Source organism: Cyprinodon tularosa, unplaced genomic scaffold (assembly GCF_016077235.1).
Source record: "Cyprinodon tularosa strain WSP-4 unplaced genomic scaffold, ASM1607723v1 ctg45, whole genome shotgun sequence".
Lineage (NCBI taxonomy): Eukaryota > Metazoa > Chordata > Actinopteri > Cyprinodontiformes > Cyprinodontidae > Cyprinodon > Cyprinodon tularosa.
The window spans coordinates 96329-117947 of NW_024039174.1; the positions used below are offsets into that span (position 1 = coordinate 96329).

The window sequence follows — 21619 nt, forward strand, 5'->3', positions numbered from 1 at the left end:
CCATGACACCTTGTGCATGTCACAACTCTGGCCGTAATATAAGAGTGCTAATAAAAAAATAAAAAAATAAAAATAAATCATAGCTTAAAGAAAGCCAAGATATCTCCTGCTTGCAGTGATAATTGGAAAAAATATATTATCTTTAGGGGTGTACTTCCACCATGATGAGCTGATTAGAGCTCTTAACCACAGCAATGGATAGTGTCTCATTCTTTGGAGCTGAAGATATAATAAGTGTTCAGGTCAAGGCCTGATTTTGGTGAATAGAGAGAATTATAAATGCTCTTTAAAAACAGGCTTACAGTGATCAAGCGAAGCTTGATTTAAAAAGCTAATTTCACTGAATGAAAGGTATCGTTACAAATACTAACTTAGTTAATTCAAACTGTTGAGGTTTTAATATTCTTACTTTGTCATTGGAATGGAACATTAACAAAACAAAGTGTCAAAGCAATTTAAAATTAAATATTTAGACACTAAAAAAAATTAGCAAATTCTGTTTCACTGTCTTCATATAAGAGAAAGGCTTTGAAGCATGAATGCATATCATCTAGTAGTTGTGAGAGTTTAAAACTAGTGCTACTAACCCTGCAAACTAAAATAGAAAATTAAAATGAATCTGGCACGCCAAACTACAAAGGAAACCCTAAAAAACAATCAGATTACCTTGATTGGTACACCTCTAAACTGTTTCAAACATGAATTTGTTAATAAACAGAAAATATTTTGATTCAACTCCTCACAACAGCAGAAATGGCAAATAAAAATGAAATATTTGAACTTCATCTAAGCAATTAAATCCTTATTTACACTGAAGAATATTGTAAAGCTTGCTCATTACTCATTTTTATAATTAGGTTATAGGCTAATTTTTGTGTTTTGATGTAAAATGTAATTTCCAAACTTTTCCCAGTGGTAAATTAACAGCAAAAATCACTGGTGGATGTCAACACACTCATATCTTTTACAGATTTATTTTTAATTTTGATTTTTTTTTTCATCCATATTGGCCAATTTTCACACCATGATATTTTCCGTCATCAGTTATAATACATTACTTAATCTATTAGTAGTAGTAGTATGAGTACTTGGATTAAAAAGTAAGGGTGTGGAAGTTTGGGATAGAATGAGCCTCACCTTACCACTGGTGTTATCGTTAGAGTAACTGTTAAAAAAAATGGAGGATAAGTTAAAATTTATTTAGTTGCTCTCATTCTAACTAAGTCTAACTTAAATTGCAACAAGAAAGGGAAATAATTCAAATGCTCACTATTCTTATTATATTTTTATTTGGAGTGTTGGCTTAGTGGTTAGAGCAGTGCACTTGTGCTCTAAGAAGTTTGCAAGTACCCAGTTCAATCCCCACACCTGCACTCTGGTTTCCTGAGCAAGACCCTTCACCATGAACTGCTCCCCGGGTGCTGCAAAATGGTTGCCCACTGCTTCCCAAGGGGATGGGTTAAATGTAGAGGTACATTTCTTTAATGTGAGATCAATAAAGTTGAATTATTAATAATTACACCGATTAGTAATTTATATATATATATATATATATATATATATATATATATATATATATATATATATATATATATATATATCATACACTACTTTGTGTTGGACGAATGTAAAGTGACCGAACCTGAAAATGATAATCAGGTATGAAATCTACAGGGTATAGTTCTTCTGAAATGTTATGTAAAACCTTTTTATTTATTTATTATGTTAAATTCTAGTTTAACTACAGATGGAGAGACAGATTAGGCTGAGACGCTACTGTGTTTGCTTTAGACATTGCAAAGGTACAGAAGAGGATTAGGGCAACTGAAAAAATAAAAAAAGTTAACTGATTTTTAAATTTTACTGCAGTTTAATATGAGAAAACAAGTCAGAATTCTGAGAAAAAAAATCTGAATTCTGAGATTAAAGTCAGAATTCAGAGATTAAAGTCAAAATTTTGACTTTTTCGCCATATTAAACTGAAATAAAATGTAAAAATCAATAAACTTTTTTTCAGTGGCCCTAATCCTCTTCCGTACAAAGCAAATAATAATGTAAAGGGGATTTTAATTTGTAAACAATGTGCAAACATTTCTTGTCCCTCATCCCAAAAGTTCAATTTTTCAGGTCTTTTTTTTTAGGAGCGCATCAGTAGAGATACTGTTACTGGCCACTAGAGGGAGTCCTACATCCTTTCAGATCATAAACATGATAATCCAAAGTCTGACGGCGTCCCTATGTTCAAAAACACACACATATAGGTTTTTCACTGCGATACTTTTTAAACTCACTTATAAAAAAAAAAATAAATAAATAAAAAATCATCACAAGTATTTTAGGAGATAATCTAACTCTTTTCAGGTTGTTCTTGTCCGGTGAGGGAGTTTGTTTTGGGGTGAGAGGTATCACAAGTAGCGACACCAGTGTGCGCCTAATTTCCATCTTAAATCAGATGTTTATGCAGCATTAAGTAGGTCATAATATATATATATATATATATATATATATATATATATATATATATATATATATATATATATATATATATATATATATATATATATATATATATATATATATATATATATATATATATATATATATATATATATATATATATATATATATATATATATATATATATATATATATATATATATATATATATATATATATATATATATATATATATATATATATATATATATATATATATATATATATATATAGGCCTTTTTTAAGAAAAAAAAGAACAACATATGGCGCATATTTGGTGAAAAAAAAATCTACGCTGCTATGTTATGAGCCCACTTGTTTTTATAAAATGATTGGATTGGATTAGATGGGATTACAGGAAAACTGCCTCCTGTGGTCTAGGCTGATATGTAACAGAAACAGCAACTCCTCAGGTGAACTTCAGAGTCCCAGCAAGTCAGATCTGCTCTACTATACCCCCCACCACTCACCCACCCACCCTGCAGTTTTTTGGGCTCACACTGCCAGCTCTCAGCCTACATCCCTTTGCCGTGTTTTTAGTGCGGCATGATGCGCCTGCAGGAGCGGTAATCCTCTTCTGTCCAGCTGCATCCTCCCTCATGTTCTCTTTCCTGCTCAAGGGCAAATCGAGGTGCGCCGCTGGATGCCGCCGCTGCGCACTGCGCGCTGCTGAACACAGCGCAGCATCCACCGCGGACTTCTGACGCTTTTTGGTGTCTGTCATGAACGCAAACGAGTTGAGTGACTGGGACAAGTGTTTTACCGCAGCTCTGGCAGCACAGCAAGATGTCAAGCAGTGGGTGACTGCTTAATGAACAGTTTCTGTGACCTGAACTTTTGGATCAGCTGTGCGTAATTACATGAAGTTTGAGTTCAGGATGAGAAGATATGAGCCCTGAACTGAAAACATGGATATTACGCGGAGGGTTTGGTCGTTCTTTCTGCAAAAAAAATCGAAGAATTTTACTCTGAAAACGATGCTGTAAATCTCAGAGTTTCCTATGTAAGTATGAGTCCATGTTAGGATTAACATTTACCATAGGCTTTTACTTAATTCCTAACACTGCTTGTTTTATTTATTTTCTTTATTTTTTTCTCTTTATTTAATCAAATGCAAATTAATTATGATTAAAACAAAATGTAGGCGACCCAAGTTTGGTTATTTCTTGATAAATATTTAGTTAACAGCGTCATTTGGGGATTCAAAGTTGCGCAATCCAGTAATTTAGCCCATCTGAACCATCTCAATCTAAAGCTCCTTGCATCCATCTTGTTTACTCTTTGACTGTGAAGGCAAGTGTTGGGTGTTTTGATATTTCAAACTCCAACTAAGCATTTCTGGGAATATTTAAAGCAACAGCTCTTTTTTTCATTTTGAGATTGTTTTGTGTAAGTATCTTCAGAAACTGTTTGCAATTACTTTAAAAGGTTTCTGCCTGAGAAGTAGGTCAGCAGTCTAGGGCATGCCTAACATGGCCAAGTAAGAACTGACAGCTTGTTGCCTTTCACCATAGGATTCATTATTATTCGGAATTTCAAAATGAAGAACCCTGTTTAAGGCTGCTGATAATTATAATATGAAAATATTTTTTATTATAATTGAAAAAGTTTTACCTAACAAACACTAAGACCTGAAAAAAGAAAAACATTGATCACGGGTTCAGTTTTGACCCCAACACTTTAGATGTTATATTTCAAAAGTTGATAGATTCAATGAATTTATTAAAGAAATGTGTTCTAATACTCCCCGGCAGCAGTCAGATAACATAATCAACAATTTGTTTATTATATTCACCTGGAGATTATTTGACTTTATCTAATAAAAAAAAATGCTTTAAAAGCTGAAAAATTAATAATAGTACAGCATCCTGAATCTATTTAAACAAATATTTTGAAGGAAAAAGAAAAAGCCTAATACAGCAACAAAGATCTGAAGAATTAAACATAAAAAATCTTGTGTCTAATTTATTGATGTTATGACTGCGGATAAAATCAACCCCTAAACAGCACGAATAGCAGAAAGCTAACACTACAGGAAGATTAATTAGGCAAATCTTTATCGTTTTGTTTCCAAATAAGTGAGTACAAACCTTTGCAAAGATCGTTACATATTTAGTCAAGAGTGATGCATAATTGTGAATGACACATGGTTGTCTGAAAGTTTGAGTAAAAATCTAGAAAATATGACATGGATTTATATTGCGGCCCATTAACAGATAGCAGTCAATTAAATCTGGAAAGAAAGCAACCAATTACCTTCAGAGGTGACCTGATTAGCAAGTACAGTGCAAACAAGTAATTAATTTAAAGAGAAAGATCAAAGAGCACAGAAAAGGGTCAGGGGTTTAGTTACGGAAAAGATCAAGCAGAGTTACTGAGAAAATCATAGTAGAACTAGAGAAGAAACAAGTGCAGACATAAGGAAACATGCTTAGCTACATAAATTAATAAAAAAGGAAAGCATGAATCAGAGATTCAGTCTCATTGTTCCGTAAAAGTTTTAAAAAGCCTCATTGTGCCTCATTGTGTGTCGTAACGCAAGAATATGATCCACAGCATATCAGGAGAATATGCTGATGACATATAATCAGTATCATTATGAGACCTTAATATTTTGAAGAGATACAGGTATCCTATTAAATGCATATATAGAAAAGAGAAATTAAAAACACTCATTGAAAAGGAAAAAAAAAAGCTTCCTTAAGGAAACCCTTAAAAATATAAAATCTGAGGTAGAGGTACAACTACCAACAAGACAACAGCAACCTTAAAAATACAGAATGGGATAGTTTAATCAAAGTATATGCATGTAATGAAATGGCCCAGTCAAAGCCCAAACCTAAATCCTGATATTCATAGACAGACTGTAAAAAATGCATTAAACAGCTGTAGCCTGGAAAATGATCGAGAAACTTATGGGATATTGATTCTTTTGCAGACTCCATCTTCACCTCTACTGATGCTGTTATGCTGAAATCGATTGCTGATTTGAGATAGTTTAATAAAATATTTTCTGTACGCTAAGAATGGGTCTGTGAGGTAGTTTGGTCGAGGATCAATAAGGTGAACCAAGAAAAAAAACAGGTCAGCCACCGGTTTCAGTTTCTCTGTTGTCTTTTATTCAGCATTTCAGTCTGAAAAACCTTTCTGAGATTCCAAGAGCTCAGTGCTTATATAACCAAGTGGCAACACACCTGCACTTGAGTGGACCAAGCCTCAATTAAACAGGTAGAAAAAAACCAAACAAAGTCTAAACAGAAAAACAAGAATAAAATTAATCTAATTGACAAACTCATCTACATAAAGAAAGAGTCTGCAAAATAAACAATGTGATACAAGATAACCCAAAAAGTTACTTTAAAGAAAAACAAACAAAGCATCATTCCAAAGGAGACCCTCTAAATTGTAGAACCCAGCAAGGTAATGGATGACATCATCTAGTCAATTTAGTTGGAAATACTTAAACAAACAATGGTGAGTAAAAAGGAAAACAAATACCATGAATAGACTTTGAAACAAAATAAACTATTTCATCCAATAATCCAGAAGTCCTAGCTTTAACCTAAACATAAATAGATGGAAACTGCAACATAATGCTAACACAAACAAACCCGGGATAGTAAGTGAAGCAAAGTTGCAAACTAATGTTTAAATTTAAGCATTACAGATCAGAAGAAAGAATAAGGGACAAGTGGTAAACACAAACTGAACCACTTTGCCACAGGGTCCAAAGCAAACGATTTAAGTGTCAAATTCATTTTTTGATTTTGTGGATATTTAGAAGCGACTTGCATCCAAATCAGACACCAATGGCAACTCTAACTAAGGTGAAAATTGTTTAAAAAAAAACAAAAAAACCCCGATAAACCTTAAAGGTATGAGCATGATCTTCGAGAACTAGCAGAATAGGGCTGCAGTTCTAAGTTGTGGTCACAAGTGACAGTATCATTAGAAAATTCAGTAATGCCTCTTAAAATGAGGTTTGTAGAGGTCTAATGAGGGTTTCCCAAGGAACTTCATATTTCATAGCTCTATAATCATATTTCTGCTGAAAAAAATTCTTACAATTTCAGTCAATGTAATATTGTCCGGTCTGGATAAAAATACAAAGTGACATCTTTGTTCTATAGGAGCAGCATTCTGGGTTTCTGAAAGTTGATTCTGCTTAACCAAAGAATTACAAATATGCTCTTTGAGTATTCTGACCAAGTATGGAATTATATATCAGCTTGCTGTGAAGTTGTAGTATTTTACTGGCTAGTCAATGCAAGTACAACTCAATATAGTCGATTATCTTGAAAAAGATCATTATTTTGTATAATTTCAGTAGTACGTTGCCTGGGACTTGTCATGGAAAAAGGTATATGCAACGAGCACACAAAATGTTAAATTGTGCAAACAAAATATTAATTTGTTCCTACGAAATACTAATCAGTTCTCTCTAAAAAGTTACTTGTGCGCAAACTTTCTCTCGTGACGTGACATAGCTATGTGGCCACGGCATAAGTATGTGGTGCCACAAAATTCTACAAGTTAATCGTCCTGCTGTGCACCTTCTGTAACACAGGAAGAGAGGAACAAACCAACAAGATAAACACGGATAGTCTGATGGAGTTTTATTTTAAGCATAGGATAAACTATAAAGAGATCATGATTTCTTATTAGTGTGGCATTCAAATAGCACAGATATGAATGATGACCAGACACATCGATGTGTGCTGGACTTTGCTGTAAAATAACACCTCCTGCTGTCCACTTGGTGTTTGTACCGAACACTTCAGGTTTCAGCTCAGGGTCCAATTAAAGACTTACACTTAGACTAATGTTTTTGTCATTTTATATACATAGAGTGTACAAAAAATAAAATTTCATTTATGCAGCTTTCTGACAATGAATGAGCAGCATCTTAGCAGTGAAAATTAATTTCCATTTAAAAGAGCAGCAGTGATCAAAATGTAAACAGTGTAGGAAAGACATGGTGCAAAAAGGCTTTAGTGTGGAAGTTGACAGTAGTGCAAAAAGAAAAAATATATATATACATATATGGTGCAAAAATTCTGAAAAAAAACATTTGAGTGGAATTCCATTAGGTATGAGGTTATCAGTGTGATGAAGAGTTTCGATTTGTGACTTGATTTAGAGTGGGGATGCTGTAACAGAACCTGCTGGTCCTGCATCGGATGCTGCAAAGCCTCTTCCCAGAGGGCAGCAGGGAGAACAGTCCATGGTGGGGGTGTTAGGGGTCATTAATAATGTTATGGGCTCGGGACACGCAGTTCCGGGATGAAATGTCTTTTATGAAGGGAAGAGGAGCCCCGATGATCTTTTCTGCTGTTTTTACTACTCTTCTCACCTTCTTCAAGTCTGAGGCGCTGCAGCCTCCACACCACACAGTGAGACAGCTGGTCAGAACGCTCTCTATGGTGCTTCTGTAGAAGGTGATAAGGATGGGTGGGGGCAGGTGGGTTCTCCTCATCCTCTGCAGGAAGTACAAGCGCTTCTTTGCCCTTTTGACCAGTGAGGTGGTGTTTACAGTCCAGGCGAGGTTAGCTATGAACTCACCTAGACTATGGGAGGAAAGGAGGAAAATATGTTCATTTGATAAGTGCAGAGTGATCCAATTAAGCAGCAAATTGGTGCATTCATTACTTGTCTCATATGCACATCCAATAGGCAGTTTTTAACAGTGTGGCAGATATAATCACAATATGGAGAAGATGCATGCAGAGGAGAAAGAGAAGAGACACGACCTTCTCTTTTAGAGTAAACAGTTTTAAAATGACAGAAAGAAATATTATGACCTATCGCTTAAGATGACTTGGAGCCTCAAACCCAACAGAGTGACTGCTAGATCATTAACTGGAGCTGAGTTTCATCAGTGGTCAGAGTTTATTTCCATCTGCAGAGGAGCTTTACACACGCAAAGCTTGTTGTGCTGCGTTGTTATGCATGAACCAGCTACTGATTTCTATCAGTTTATTTCTGTTCTCTTACTGCTCTGTACTGTTACACTTTATAACATTCGTCTTCGTAACTCACAGCAGGCTTTGACTTGACCAGAGATAATATTTCCCCTTAGTGTTACTTGGCGCCGCAGGGAACCCTATAAGTGCTTATTTACTCATGCTGAAGGGTGACCAGATGCTTTGTTTGTAGTGTGGAGAGAGTTATATAGACTCCATTCTGCTCTGCCTTTAACCCACCAGCGATGGATGAAGCCTACAAGCTCACCCCCTTAAAGTTCTGGGCCTCACTGCTTTCTATAGCTGAAAAAAGGTGATTTTGGAGTCAGTTCTCCAGTACCAGTCAGGGAAACCATGATGGGCCATCAGCAGGTGTTGTAAAATGTAATCATTGCTGTGCTGCACCAAGGATGGAAGTAGAGGATAAAATGCATGACTTTAGACTCTAAAGGGCATTTTTAAAAATTGAATCAGAAAAAGGAAGGTAAGGCTTAACCCCAAAATGATGGCAAAAACTGTTTTATAATGGTCACAAAAAGTTCTCCGCGTGCACTAATTAGTATTTAGTTGTAACGAGTAGGTATTTCATGTGCATGTTACAATTTGTTTTCCCCTCAGGCTCCCTAAATTAAACATATAGCATTATCAATACTATCAAAGTCACTATGCACAGATTAATTGTGCAAATGCGCTAATTTTCCTTGCGTTAAGCCACTCCTAGAGGCTGGTCTCTTTCTTAATAATCCAATGCCATATTTCTGTGAAAATAAAGTTTGCATTAATTTGAAAATCAAGGTCCCAGAGACTTTTGATCAGATTTCTCTCAGTGATGACTGAGATGCCATTTCACCTGCTAATTTTGGTCCACTTTGTTTTTATCTAGCAGTACAATCTAAGTATACTTCTTGCTTTCCTTTCTGAGTCTTATTTTCTGAAAATGAATGAGAATATATATTCATATTTTCTCTTGATTCATTTTTTTTTTTAGCTTTACATGTAGTGGTATTATACTATATGTTATCTAAAAGACAACATTGAACCATGATCCATGCATTATTGGAGGTGGGGCAGTGGCTTAGATGAAAAAAGATCAACAGAGGTGCTAATGAACAGATAACTGCCCCCTCTGCTGTGCCCTGAGCAACTATCCTGAATTCCTCTATCTTTCTGCCGGTACCAGCTGCTGTGCGTGTTCAAGTGGATTATTTAGTCATTTTCATTCTTATCTTCAACAGTCCCATAATGTACCTCATTTTTAAAGCTTTGCCTCTAAATTCCCTAATGGTTAAAAGAGGCCTGATGATAGACAATACACATTTTTTAGAGAGTAAACAAAAAAGGGACAACTAATTTTTTACATTACGCAATAAAAAATGTTTACAGCAGCCGCCGAGAGCTTATTTGTTCATAGAGGTGCCTGAGCCGTGCTCCTCTGCACAGCTGCGTATCCCTCCTTCCCCATGTGAGGGGAACGTTGCAATTGGCCCAGCCTGCTTCTAGCAGAGTTGTTTGGTCTTTTTTTTAAGGTAGCAGATGTAGTCTCCCAAAGAGATAAGACATTAACTCTCTGAGGGATTCCTTTCAGAAGAGTTCCTCAGTCTTTTAACAAAATGGATCTCTTCCTATTTTTAAGGCTTCACAGTGACGAGACTGTGATGCTATGCAATGTAAAAGACAGACTTTCATCAGTATATTAATATTAACAGGAAAACAGGCCACATTAAGTTCAATTTTTTTCCACAAGACATGTTAAGAGATGCACCTGGAGCTGACAGCATCATCCTCTTCTTTGTGAGGCTTAAACGTAACAGATGTTCATTTCTGTGCAAACTATTCGGGGTGCAGAATAGTGAATATTTTTCACATTTCTGTTATTTAGCACTCTTTCTTCAAATTTTTATTATCATTTAGGGGCAAAATGCTAACATATAAATGTTACATGTTTTTATACCTCCTATATCTAGTAAATCTATCAATCTTAAATCTAAAAAAAAAAATACTAATAAACCACGCCCCATTGGGGCTCAACTTGTAACTAGTCATTCCCCCATTCACACATACACTAAATCACTGATGATGGCAAACTACATTGTAGCCACAGCTGTCCTGGGCCGTACACTGGCGCCACCGGGCCCTCTGACCACCATCAGTAAACAATGCAGGTGAAGTGTCTTGCCGAAGGACACAACAACACTGAAAGCCAGAGACGGGGTTTTTAACCGTCATCCCTTCGATTTAATGCTAAACTTCTACCTCCAACGCCACTTTCTTTAGGAATAAATCATTAAATATGAATAGAGTTTGCTAATAGAACAGAAACTTGATATTTCTACAGCTTTTATAGTCTCTAGTTTTAAAACTGTTAGGAGTATGCTATGATTGGAACGTTCTTATAATGCAGGATGAAAGGGAGCTTTGAAAGAAAAAATCATGTTGGAACCAGAAGAGAGTTTTAAGGATACAGAGTTGACCATGTGCTGTTTCAGTAAAATAAAAGTGTTTATGCATGCTTATTTGCATTTCTATTTTCCTCAGACAGTTGATTTTATCATGTTTTGTCCATGGCTCAGCTCCACTTTAGATCTAATTCTATAAATTATTTTAGGCAATGATGACCATATCACATCTGGCTGTTATGGAAATTAAACATCATTCAACTAAAACACCACCCCCCCCCTCCTCTGTTGAGTTTAATACTGTACATGTCATCCTGCAAGTCAGCTGTGCACCCTGGCAGAAGTCCTCTCTGTGCATTTTAAAGTAGATTAATTATGTGATTTGACTGCATGTTGCAAAGATAGGGTCATGGCCGCTGGTTGTTGCTTTCTTGTTTTCCTTATAAAAAGCAGAATAGACACAATTCCTGTGTTTTATTAGAGCGGTTGTTAAATGGTTTCCTATTAGGACAAAAATAACATCAGACTCCTGACGTTAGGAATGTATGTTTTGACAAGAAGCGAAAAAACAGTGTCACTGTAAGAGATGAGCTTATCTGCGATCAACCTGGGCCAACTAAGCAGATAAACAGAGAGCAGATAGCTATTCCCCGGCTGAACGTGTGAAGGGATCAATGCATTTCAGGAGAGGAGGAGATAGAAGACCTCGAGCTTAGTGCACATGAAAAGGATACAATGGTATTTCTGTGTCAAAGGGGGAAACACAGAAATGTAATCCTCTGTTGAAAGCTTTCCCAGTTACAAAAACATCACACTATCAGTGGCTCATATGTTGGAGCAAATTGTTAGTAGTTTAAAGCATTTTAATATTGGGACTTTTTTTAGATTACATTGTGGCTTTTTCCTCATAATCATACAAACAACAAAACCTTTTTTAAGCCAGATGTTGAACACTGTGTTCACCACTTACATTCTATGTAGTGTTGTAGTCAAGACCACATCAACCGAGAAACAACTGAAACAACACAATGCCTCTAAATGCCTTGGTCTTGTCTCTGTACTCCTTGGTCTCGGTTGGTGTGGTCTTGACTACAACTAATTCAGCAGAAAGTCCAAAACAATGTTACTATATACCGTAGTACACCGACACTCTGCTTTCTGATACGTTATGGTCTTCGAGAAGAACATGGATCTGCAAAAGATAGATTGTGAGGGAAGCTGCTACTGTAAATTGGGCATTTGTTCTTCTCATTTGTTCACATAAACTAGAAGTGTTGTAAAATCAGATGTATTCATTTACATTAATATTTTAATTGGTATCATGTGCATGTCTGTGTGTGTGTGTGATTGGTTATTAGACTTGCAGCCAGGATATCTGTTAAAAGAGAGCATTAAGACACTTCTTTAAAAGTGTAAGTTACATTTTAAGAGCTGTGTAACACCCCTTCTGAAACACCTTCACTGGCTCCATAAAGCAGCGTATCCACTTCAAGATCCTCCTCCACATTATAAAGCTCTCAATAACCCTGTTAAGTATATTAGTGAGATAGTGGAGGAAAGAAACACAGAAAAACATCTAAAAAACATGCTGAACTTATATACGAGAGTTATATATATAAAAAAAAGCTTGCATTCCACTATTTCTGAAATCAAAATTTTGTCCGTGCTCACTACAGTTAAAGCAAAGCACAAATGTCTAATGGAGTTTATTTTTACCCAAGTTGATAATTAGTAGCAGAGAGGAATGAACATTTAAAAGTGTAATTTAAACAAAATTTATACATTACTAAAGCTATAGGAACTGTATCTTCATCCGTGCTGCCGTTATGGAACTCATGATCAGAAAGTTGCAGCCACGTGCTAATATTTAAATCCACTGCATAAAATTGATTATGAGCAGCTATGACCATCTCTCTCTATAAGCAGAGGTTTAGGGTAGTGCTATCAATTAGACGGTTATAGCACCAACCCAAGTAGTTGTTGTGTTAAAACAGCACGAATAAAGGAATAGCACTGTTAAATATCAAACTCTGTACACATAATGGAATAAAATATACAAAATCGTATTGTCCAATGTATTAGTAAAATTAATTCAGGGAAATAAATGGATGCAAAATCTAACATTTAACTCTCAACTAGGCTTGTAAAATAAAAGTAAAACTATTATTCAACTATGTAAATATTAAAGTAAAAGGGAAAAATACTTGTTTAAAGTTGGAATCTGTTCAAACCAATTAACAATTCTAAATCAAATGGTTACAGATTTGCCTTGAACATGAAATTGGCTTATTAGATGGGCTTACTTGGCTTAATTTTGTGTTTTACAAATATAATTAATAATCAATAACATACGTATATAAGCATATGGATGTGTTTTGCATAGTGGGGATTTCAACATTCATGCAAACTAGGCGATAGTTTAAATGCTGGCTTTGTTAAAAATGTGCATTAACCCACGCATTCTTATCTTCATACTTTGGACCCTGTGCTGAAATGTGGCATTAAAATGTGGAAATAGCAGCATTTCCTCACAACTCTGGCCAATCTTATTACTTATTATTATTATTATTATTATTATTATTATTATTATTAAGTAATCTTCAAGCTCAATTTCACAGAGTTTTCCTCCCCCAAAAGAAGGGTTCACTTTATAAAACAAATATAAGATAATGCTGTAAAGAAATTAAGGAATTGTTTCTCTGTTTCATCTCCACTGTACCACAGAAAAACACTGCAGATGGTAGCCATTTAATTTGTTACCTTTCATGTATAAACCGAGAGTTTATTGACAGGGTTACTTCCTTACTGCATTTTGCATTATACAATATAGTCTGCCTTAAAAGGAAGGAATACATTTTTGGTGAACTAGATTGTGTAGGAAGCAGATAATATTTGACTTTGGATCCAAGATTGAAGAAAGTGGTCCGCTTGCCAGCAAACTGGACACTCAGCACACATTGCTCCCTAATAATGCCCCTGGTGGTGGTTAGCAAGAAAATCAGGAATTTCTCTGCCTTGGAATAACACCTTTTGGGGGGACACAGGATAACAAGGGATGTGTTGGATCTCTTAAAAGGTTTATTCACTTAATTTGAAATGGAGGGGTCTACCAGAGTGTGATTTTATTTGCAACCCGCTTTTTCTTTTTTCTGAATTATTATCATATTTGTTATTATTATCATTCAAATTTATGTATTTAGTTTTAACCTAAGAGTGTCTGGAACTGGGGTAGTTTGTCTGTGTTTTTGATCTGTTTGTGATGTAAAATTTAAATCTACTACTTTGATTCTGTATGTTTTGAATGAGATGTCAATTCTTTGAATATGAAAAATCAATAAAAACACATTATTATTATTATTTGCCATCCATGTTGCACATAAATCACATCTTCTATTACATGGCTGTGAGGCACTATAGCCTGACAGCCATGTAAGAGGCTCAGGGGAACAATTCAGAAAACAGTTTTTCTAAGGGATGGCATTTTTTTTTTCTTTCATAATTTGTTATTTAAATATGTGTTAGTCAAATTTATCATAGAATTTATTTCATTCATTTGTCTGATCACACTTGCTGACCCTGTTGCATGTCTTCCTCTGCCACCTTTCCCTTCCACTTAGAATAAGTAAATTCTAGTACAGGACTATCAGGATGAAAAGATGGCAGCCATGCTCTTACCAACGGGTCCTGATGGCTTGCGGCGGTTCACTCGCGAATCCCTGGCTGCCCTGGAGCAGCGGATTGCGGAGGAGCAAGCCAAGAGCTCCAAGGATTGCACCGAGACTTACAAGAATGCTGAGACAACCAAACCCAGGGTGGACCTGGAGGCGGGCAAGCAGCTGCCGCGCATCTTTGGTGACATTCCAGCAGAGCTGGTCGGGGTGCCACTGGAGGACATTGATCCATTTTACTACAAGAACCAGAAGGTAAAAGCTTTGGTTATCTCTGTCTCTGCATGTCTGTATAGATAGAAGAGAACCTCTGCATTACTCAAGCAGAGAGTTAGGAATGCTTGAGTAATTTCTTTTGTTCATAGTTTGTTCCTTCAGCTTGCCTGAACATCTCTGTTGACTGTGATCATAATTCTGGTGACAGGATTATATAGTCAACTAAAACTAATGAATAGTTAAATGAAGAACAAAATCATTTACTGTAATTATTATTTCCTTAATTGGCTATGTTGTAGTTTTACCTCAGTACAATTTTGGGCTACACTACCCGCCTTGTGTAATAAAAGCTTACCGTAAAAATGGAGATCAGCTGTTTTTATTACCCTGCTAGCAAATCAGTCTGTTCTTCTACAACGTTTTAAACAGGTATACAGTATCTATGGGTAGCACGTGCATGTCTTTTGCTTGGCTGAGCAAATAAGCAGCACCATTTATCTTGGGAAGAATTTAAAAGGTTACAAAGGTGAAACAAAGTGTACATATGTATGATTTTAGTGTGATGTTCCAGTTAGTTTTAGAAACACACAAATAAATGTCAGTTAGTTATACTTCTTCCCTTTTTAAAGCAGTACTAAAGAACTATCCGATTGGGTCGATTTCGGCTCCCCTCATTGGACAAAAGCTGCATTGGTTTACCTGAAGGAAGACAACATTTCCCATGAGCACCAGTGTGGTACAGAACGTAGCGTCGTAAAATACTAACCTCCAGGTTGCCTGCAGTTGGACTGAACTACATTTCTATTTCCAGTGGCGAAGGAAAAGATTAGTAGCGATGAGGCAATGAATCTTACTGTGGTGAAATAATATTATATGACAATGCTGAAAAATAAGAAACCTTTGACTTTATTTTTGTACCATATTCCTGCACCCCCACCCATCCACCCAACCTGAGGTGCTAACAAGTTTAGAGCCTTAAAACAGATAAATATGGTTATATTTGATAATTTCACAGTAAACACACTTATATATCCCAACACTAAGATGCCCCATTGCCTGAATATCAACCCTGCACAATTTGCACAAATATACAGCCTCTCAGGAGAACGTTGGCTGTGTCCAAATGTCTGCTCTAATCACCATATAGGGTACTTTATAGTGGTTACACCATTTTAAATAATTGTCAGATTTTCTAGTGGATGAAAAAGTAGTGGACTCGAAATTTCCCACAAGGCATCTCGAAAAGTAGTAATTATCCACGGGCACTAGAAAAGCAGATATCCTAGATTAATTTGTTAGAGTTCTCCTCGCAAAGCATCATGGGATTGATTGTGACAGTGGCCCACTGATGGCGAACGCACCGTTTTCTATATAGTCCTCTTTATATTCTCACTCTGTATAGTGAATGAGGATTTAGGGGTTACAGCGGAAATACGGACAGAGCCTTGGTCGCATCAACCTCCGTCTTTACTAACTAATGGGAATTGGGGGAAGTGACGTATGCCGTAATGTAGTTTGCAAATTTTTTTGTTTTTTCTGTGTTTCCATCCATGGAGACTGGTATAGTGAAATAGGGCACTGTGTCTCCTCATATTTATTTACTGAGAAAAGGGAAGCTTATACTCACTCTAATATTCTTAAAAAGTCTTCTTTTTAAAACATCAAAGTAACTTTTATTTTGTTTATTTATGAAAAATATTTAGTTTTTTAGACAGATGTTGATCAGATTTTTCTCAATTTTATAAAGCAACACTTATTCTATTAGTAAAATTTTTGCTGTCTTAATTATTTTGATGCAAAAACAAACAGTTACTATTTAAATTGGGTAAAATTGTTGTGCAAAGAATTTGCTTAAAAATACAAGGCAGAAATGAGACAGCAGATATTACCATATCATAGAACATTTGACGTGTTCCTAATTCCCTTTACCATGTTATCCAATAATAAGGTTTATAGATTTATTGGAAATCAGAAAAATTGTAAAAGACTGTAATGTTGAAAGGCACATATGCGTTGTTACAGTTCTTATGTACAAGACAGTTTCGGTTCATCAGGAAATAAATAAAACCTCGCTTTGGGCTTTAAAACATGAAATATTAGTGTGACTCCAAATTATTTCCTTCGGGCAGCTGACTGAAGCTAAGACGCCCTGTCTGTGTCTCTTTAGATCTCTGGTGGATGCTGAAATAGGATTAGCAAGTTTTGATTTGCTGAGCTGGTAGATCAGCCTGCTGCCCATTAATGAAGAGATGAAAACAGGACATGGCAGCCATTCTCAGGGTCTCTTTGTTTTGGCATGTGATGCGCTGCGGAATGGGAGGATTATCCAAAGACCACAAAATATTTAAATAAATGCTACATCTGTTGGGGAAACATTCAGTCCGCTTTGGAGTTGCCTCCATTATCTCAACTTGCCCGGATAGCTGCCAGAGAGATTGAGTCAACACTACGGCTGCTCTGTCATCCCCTCTTGGTAGCAGGAAACGGATGAACAGCTGCTCCCAGCTGATGTTTGGTTTCTCCATTCAACTGATAGCATAGAGATAGATTCAAAATGTAAAGAACAATGTTTTAAACGTGATTTTTTTTCAACCAGCAGTGATGGTTTTGTCCTTTTATTTTCTTTGCAGACTTTTATAGTACTGAACAAAGGGAAGGCCATCTTCAGATTCAGCGCCACATCTGCACTTTATATATTAAGTCCATTTCACTTCATCAGATCGATTGCCATCAGAATTTTAGTCCATTCATATCCTTTTTCGAGTAGTTTGTTGGTTTCTGTGCATGTGCTTCTTTTTCTATAAGCATGATACATTATGTATGATTTTTATTGTTCCAGACTAATTTTGAGACAACACGGCAGATAATGTGGACTAGAACTTGTTACTAAAGTTTAAGCTTAAAGGAAGATTAAAATATCCCATGTGTCCTAATGTGAACAAATGTTATTAGCATTAATTTAAATGCTATAAAAGCCTTTTTCTAATATTTCTCTATGTATTTTCTTTGGCATGTGTTTTTGGTTTTCCTGAATATTTTTATTTATTTATTAAGAACCTATTAAGAAAGAGTTAGAATTCTCCATTTAACAGTTAGAGTTTAGTTTCCCTCCTGTTTTAGACCACAGAAATACTTAATTCTTTCACATAAACTGTGGTTTTAAGGGTGCTCCTACTTCCCTGTTGTGATTCCTATTGATGATGTCAGTCATGAACTGGAGCTAAATATGTGAAACAAACTAAATCAAAGAGGCAGAGTTGAGCAGTTGATGGAGCTAGAGGCTCCTGTGTTAAAATCCTAGTTTGAGACTCATTATTTGAAGGTTTTACGTTCTTTGTTCTGAAAACATGACTGTGAGGTTAGCTGGTCTCACTAATTTCTCCTAAGTATTAGTGTTGGGGCATGACTGCTCTGTAATGATCATTGGCCTGACCAGGGTATACCCCAATGATTCTCAGATATAGGCAGGAGTCCTCCCATGACCCTGCAAACATAATCTAGTCTAGTCTATGGAATAAAAAGCAGCGCAAATACCGCCTAATTACTAAATGATATGTGTGTGATTTAATCTCCATGCAAATAAAGCTGCTCTGTGTGGAAAGAAGGGTGTTAATTAACTCTAAAAGCAAAAGGTCCACAGCTCAGGTGAGGATATCTTTTTTTTAACTGATAGTCATGCATAGGTCAAGAAAATGTTGCTCTGCCCAAATGAAGCCAAAACTGACCTTTCAGGACAAATGCTATGCACTTTGGGCCTGATCATCTTAAAACAGGTGCAAAAGTGTTTAATACTAGCTAAGCAGAAAGGTGCAAAGTGATTTGCATTTACCATTCAGCAGACAGAATGTGCGAAACAGCTTTGTTCATCAGTATTCACGTATGCAATATTCACATTCTAATGACCAAAACTATTTTACAAATCTTAAACTGTAACGTGGAAGCAGATTTTTTTCCTTTTTTAGTAATTCTTAAAGTGAGGAATAAACTGACAAGCCGAAATATCTGCCGTCACTGTTGTCACAAAGTAAGCATTGGTACAATGACAGAGGATGGAGATTCTGTGCTCATGTAAACATATTTGGACCTTCAAAAATAACAGTGGAATAATAGTAGAGAAAAAAAATTTAATTTCAGCTGGCCATAAATTAATGTAGCTGGACAGCAGGCTATTTTTATACATTAAAATAAACTTTAATTGAATAGTATGTTTGTAAAAAAAAACATTGAATATCAAGAGAGCCTGCAAAGAGACATGATAGTACAGGATAAAAATGCACATGCCTTTCCTAACAAACTGTTTTTCCTATCCTAGTGATTTTCAAAATATATATTTTTTTACTTGTGTTTGTAGCGCTTAAGATATGATACCTGTAGAAAGTGCTCTTATTTAGTATTATAATAATAATTATTATTAACCGTACAACATGGCTTAGAACCTTATCTTTATTTTACAACCATTAGATCCATCCAGTAGAACGCACAATCTGCTCATTTTATCTTATTACCATACCAGTGAAAAATGTTGAAGTTGAATGTTGAACTTCCAACTTGTATCTAATTGAAGGCCTTTGGCAAGATTAGCAAATGTAGTTGTTCTTTGAAAAGAAGCTGAAGATAACCAAGTCCAAATGCATGCACTAGGTTCAAATTGTTATTTTAAAAATGAAACGACCTTAGTATAATTTTTCCTTCCACTTTGCAGTCATGCTTTATTAATTCATCAGATAGATATCCTGATATGGTACATTAGAGTTTGCACAGGTGATTTTTTTTAGTTTAAGAGGTATAAATACTTCTGCAAGACACTATATTTAGTTAGTATAAAACAATTGACTGTCTCTAATGTTACCTACTTATCCTAGTGTTAGTTTACAGCGTAGCAATGATAGTTTTCAAATGTAAGTATATGTTATATTATAGATTTTTGTGCCACTCCACACTTTCCTGAACCATTTCCACATTGTTTAGCTATTTCATAATGTTCACCATCCTGACCAACTGTTTCTTCATGGCCATGTCCGATCCGCCAACATGGACCAAATATCTGGAGTAAGTAAAAATGTATCTTTATCCCTTTTAAAGCTCTTTTCTTTGTCTAAAATCTTTGCTATATATTTTCTAATGGTTAATTGCTGGGGTCTGTTGCTTTATCAGTGACTTCTGCAGAATTACAAAAAAAGTAAGTATAAGCATATGCGACACATGTCATGACTACGGCACTCTGAACACAACTTCGGCATGCTGTGGAATGAGAAAAGCTTTCCAAGTGTTTTCAAGGACTACCTGTGCTTTGCATGATGTGTTATCTTCAACTGAGCTGTTTATCATCGAATTATTTTCATTTAATGTGTGACACATTGTCTGCCTTCAAAAAAAGCTTTTATTTTATTTTATTTATTTTTTTAACAGCTGTATTAAATTATTTACCCCTGACATGATTACACAGACAAAAAATGTTGGTAATATATTGATGTCCACCAGTTTGATAAAACCCAATACTAAAAGTTTTTACATTTGATGAATTCATAATTTCAGCGTTTGAGAAGAGAGATGACTAGTTAGTGCGGCTTTGAAGGTGAAATAAGCAGTGTCACTTTCTGTAACTAAAAGATGATCACTGCTTGTTTTAATTTTTAAAGATAGTTTTTTTGCTTGATTTTTAAAAGTTTTTATTATTTTTAATTTTGATCATTTCAGACTTTTACAGGAATAAAAAGGATTCATTTACCAATCTCTGGCTTGGTGCAATACATATTGGTGACCCTAACAAACCCTTTAAAATACAAGGAAATCATACATTTAAAATATTCTTACCTCCACGGGAAATAAAGATGCTCTTTCTATCTACTTTCAGCTGGCCATAATTAAATGTTGCTGATACTCTGGGCCTATTTTTAATTTAAATTAAATAAGTTTATTTATATACCATCAATTTACAGCACATGTGATTTCAAGACACTTTAATCAGATCATACTGTTAGATTGGTTAAAAGTTTATCTTCAAAGGGACTGGAAGTTCTTATTGTGCATGGCATTACTACACATCACTAAATCTCTGAGATATGAGAAGGTTTGAGATTCTCAAACTGGTGTAATATATCATCAAACAACATGGTTCACCTGAACCAAAATCAAAGATTGCATCCGCATTTATCAAATTGATATGGACTCCTTAGTGGTCACCATAAAAAAGTAAAATTTTAGGAGGGAGGTAGGAAAAGAAGAATGTATGCTTCCTATTCTGGTTGTGAAGTCCCTCACAACTGATTCAAACAATAATATCAGGATCAGGCAGGTGCAGCGTTGGAGGTGAATAAAGAGACAACCCTTTTGCAGAACCTCAACTGCATATTTTAAACCTTATTTTTTTCTGCTTCAAATTTAGTCATGATGCACAAATAGAAGTCCATAATGAAGATCAATTGCAACCACAGCACTTTCAGCAAACCAGAAGTGGCTTCTGTGGCTAAACAAGTAGAGCAAAACAGGAGAGAACCCAGAACTCTGAATAATCGAGAGAGACTGTGCAAAGGACACACTGTAGAACTTTCTCTGTATGCTGCAGACTTGTGGGAGGTTTTAAGAGAAGACTATAGCATCATATGTTTTGTTTTAAAAGTATCAACTGAAGGCTGTATGAACAGTTGTGCCAACTTTGATTTTGTTGCAAACAAAAAACATTTCGAGACATGAGAGTATTTTAATTTAACTAAATTCCAAGTAAAATTATATTAATTTTAGTTTTAAGGCTTTTTTTTTTTTTTACACATATTAAGCGTGAATATCAACAAATCTGTTAGAATAAAAGAAAGAAATCCACAAATCCTGTAAAGTGATAAACTGCAAACATTCATCTTAGAATGTTGAACTGTGACCCCTG

The 21619-nt window shown here is 35.4% G+C and overlaps 1 protein-coding gene across 1 annotated transcript in view; it reads left to right on the forward strand.

The window, feature by feature from the left end:
• Window positions 1–2867: 2867 nt before the first annotated feature.
• The window catches only part of scn12aa (sodium channel, voltage gated, type XII, alpha a), a 69152-nt gene continuing 50400 nt past the window's right edge, over window positions 2868–21619 (forward strand). Inside the window, exons 1-4 of the mRNA XM_038300548.1 lie at window positions 2868–3499; window positions 14473–14778; window positions 17370–17488; window positions 19699–19788. Of these exons, the coding sequence (XP_038156476.1) occupies window positions 14512–14778; window positions 17370–17488; window positions 19699–19788 (476 nt within the window). The 5' untranslated portion in view covers window positions 2868–3499; window positions 14473–14511. The remainder of the gene's footprint in view (window positions 3500–14472; window positions 14779–17369; window positions 17489–19698; window positions 19789–21619) is intronic.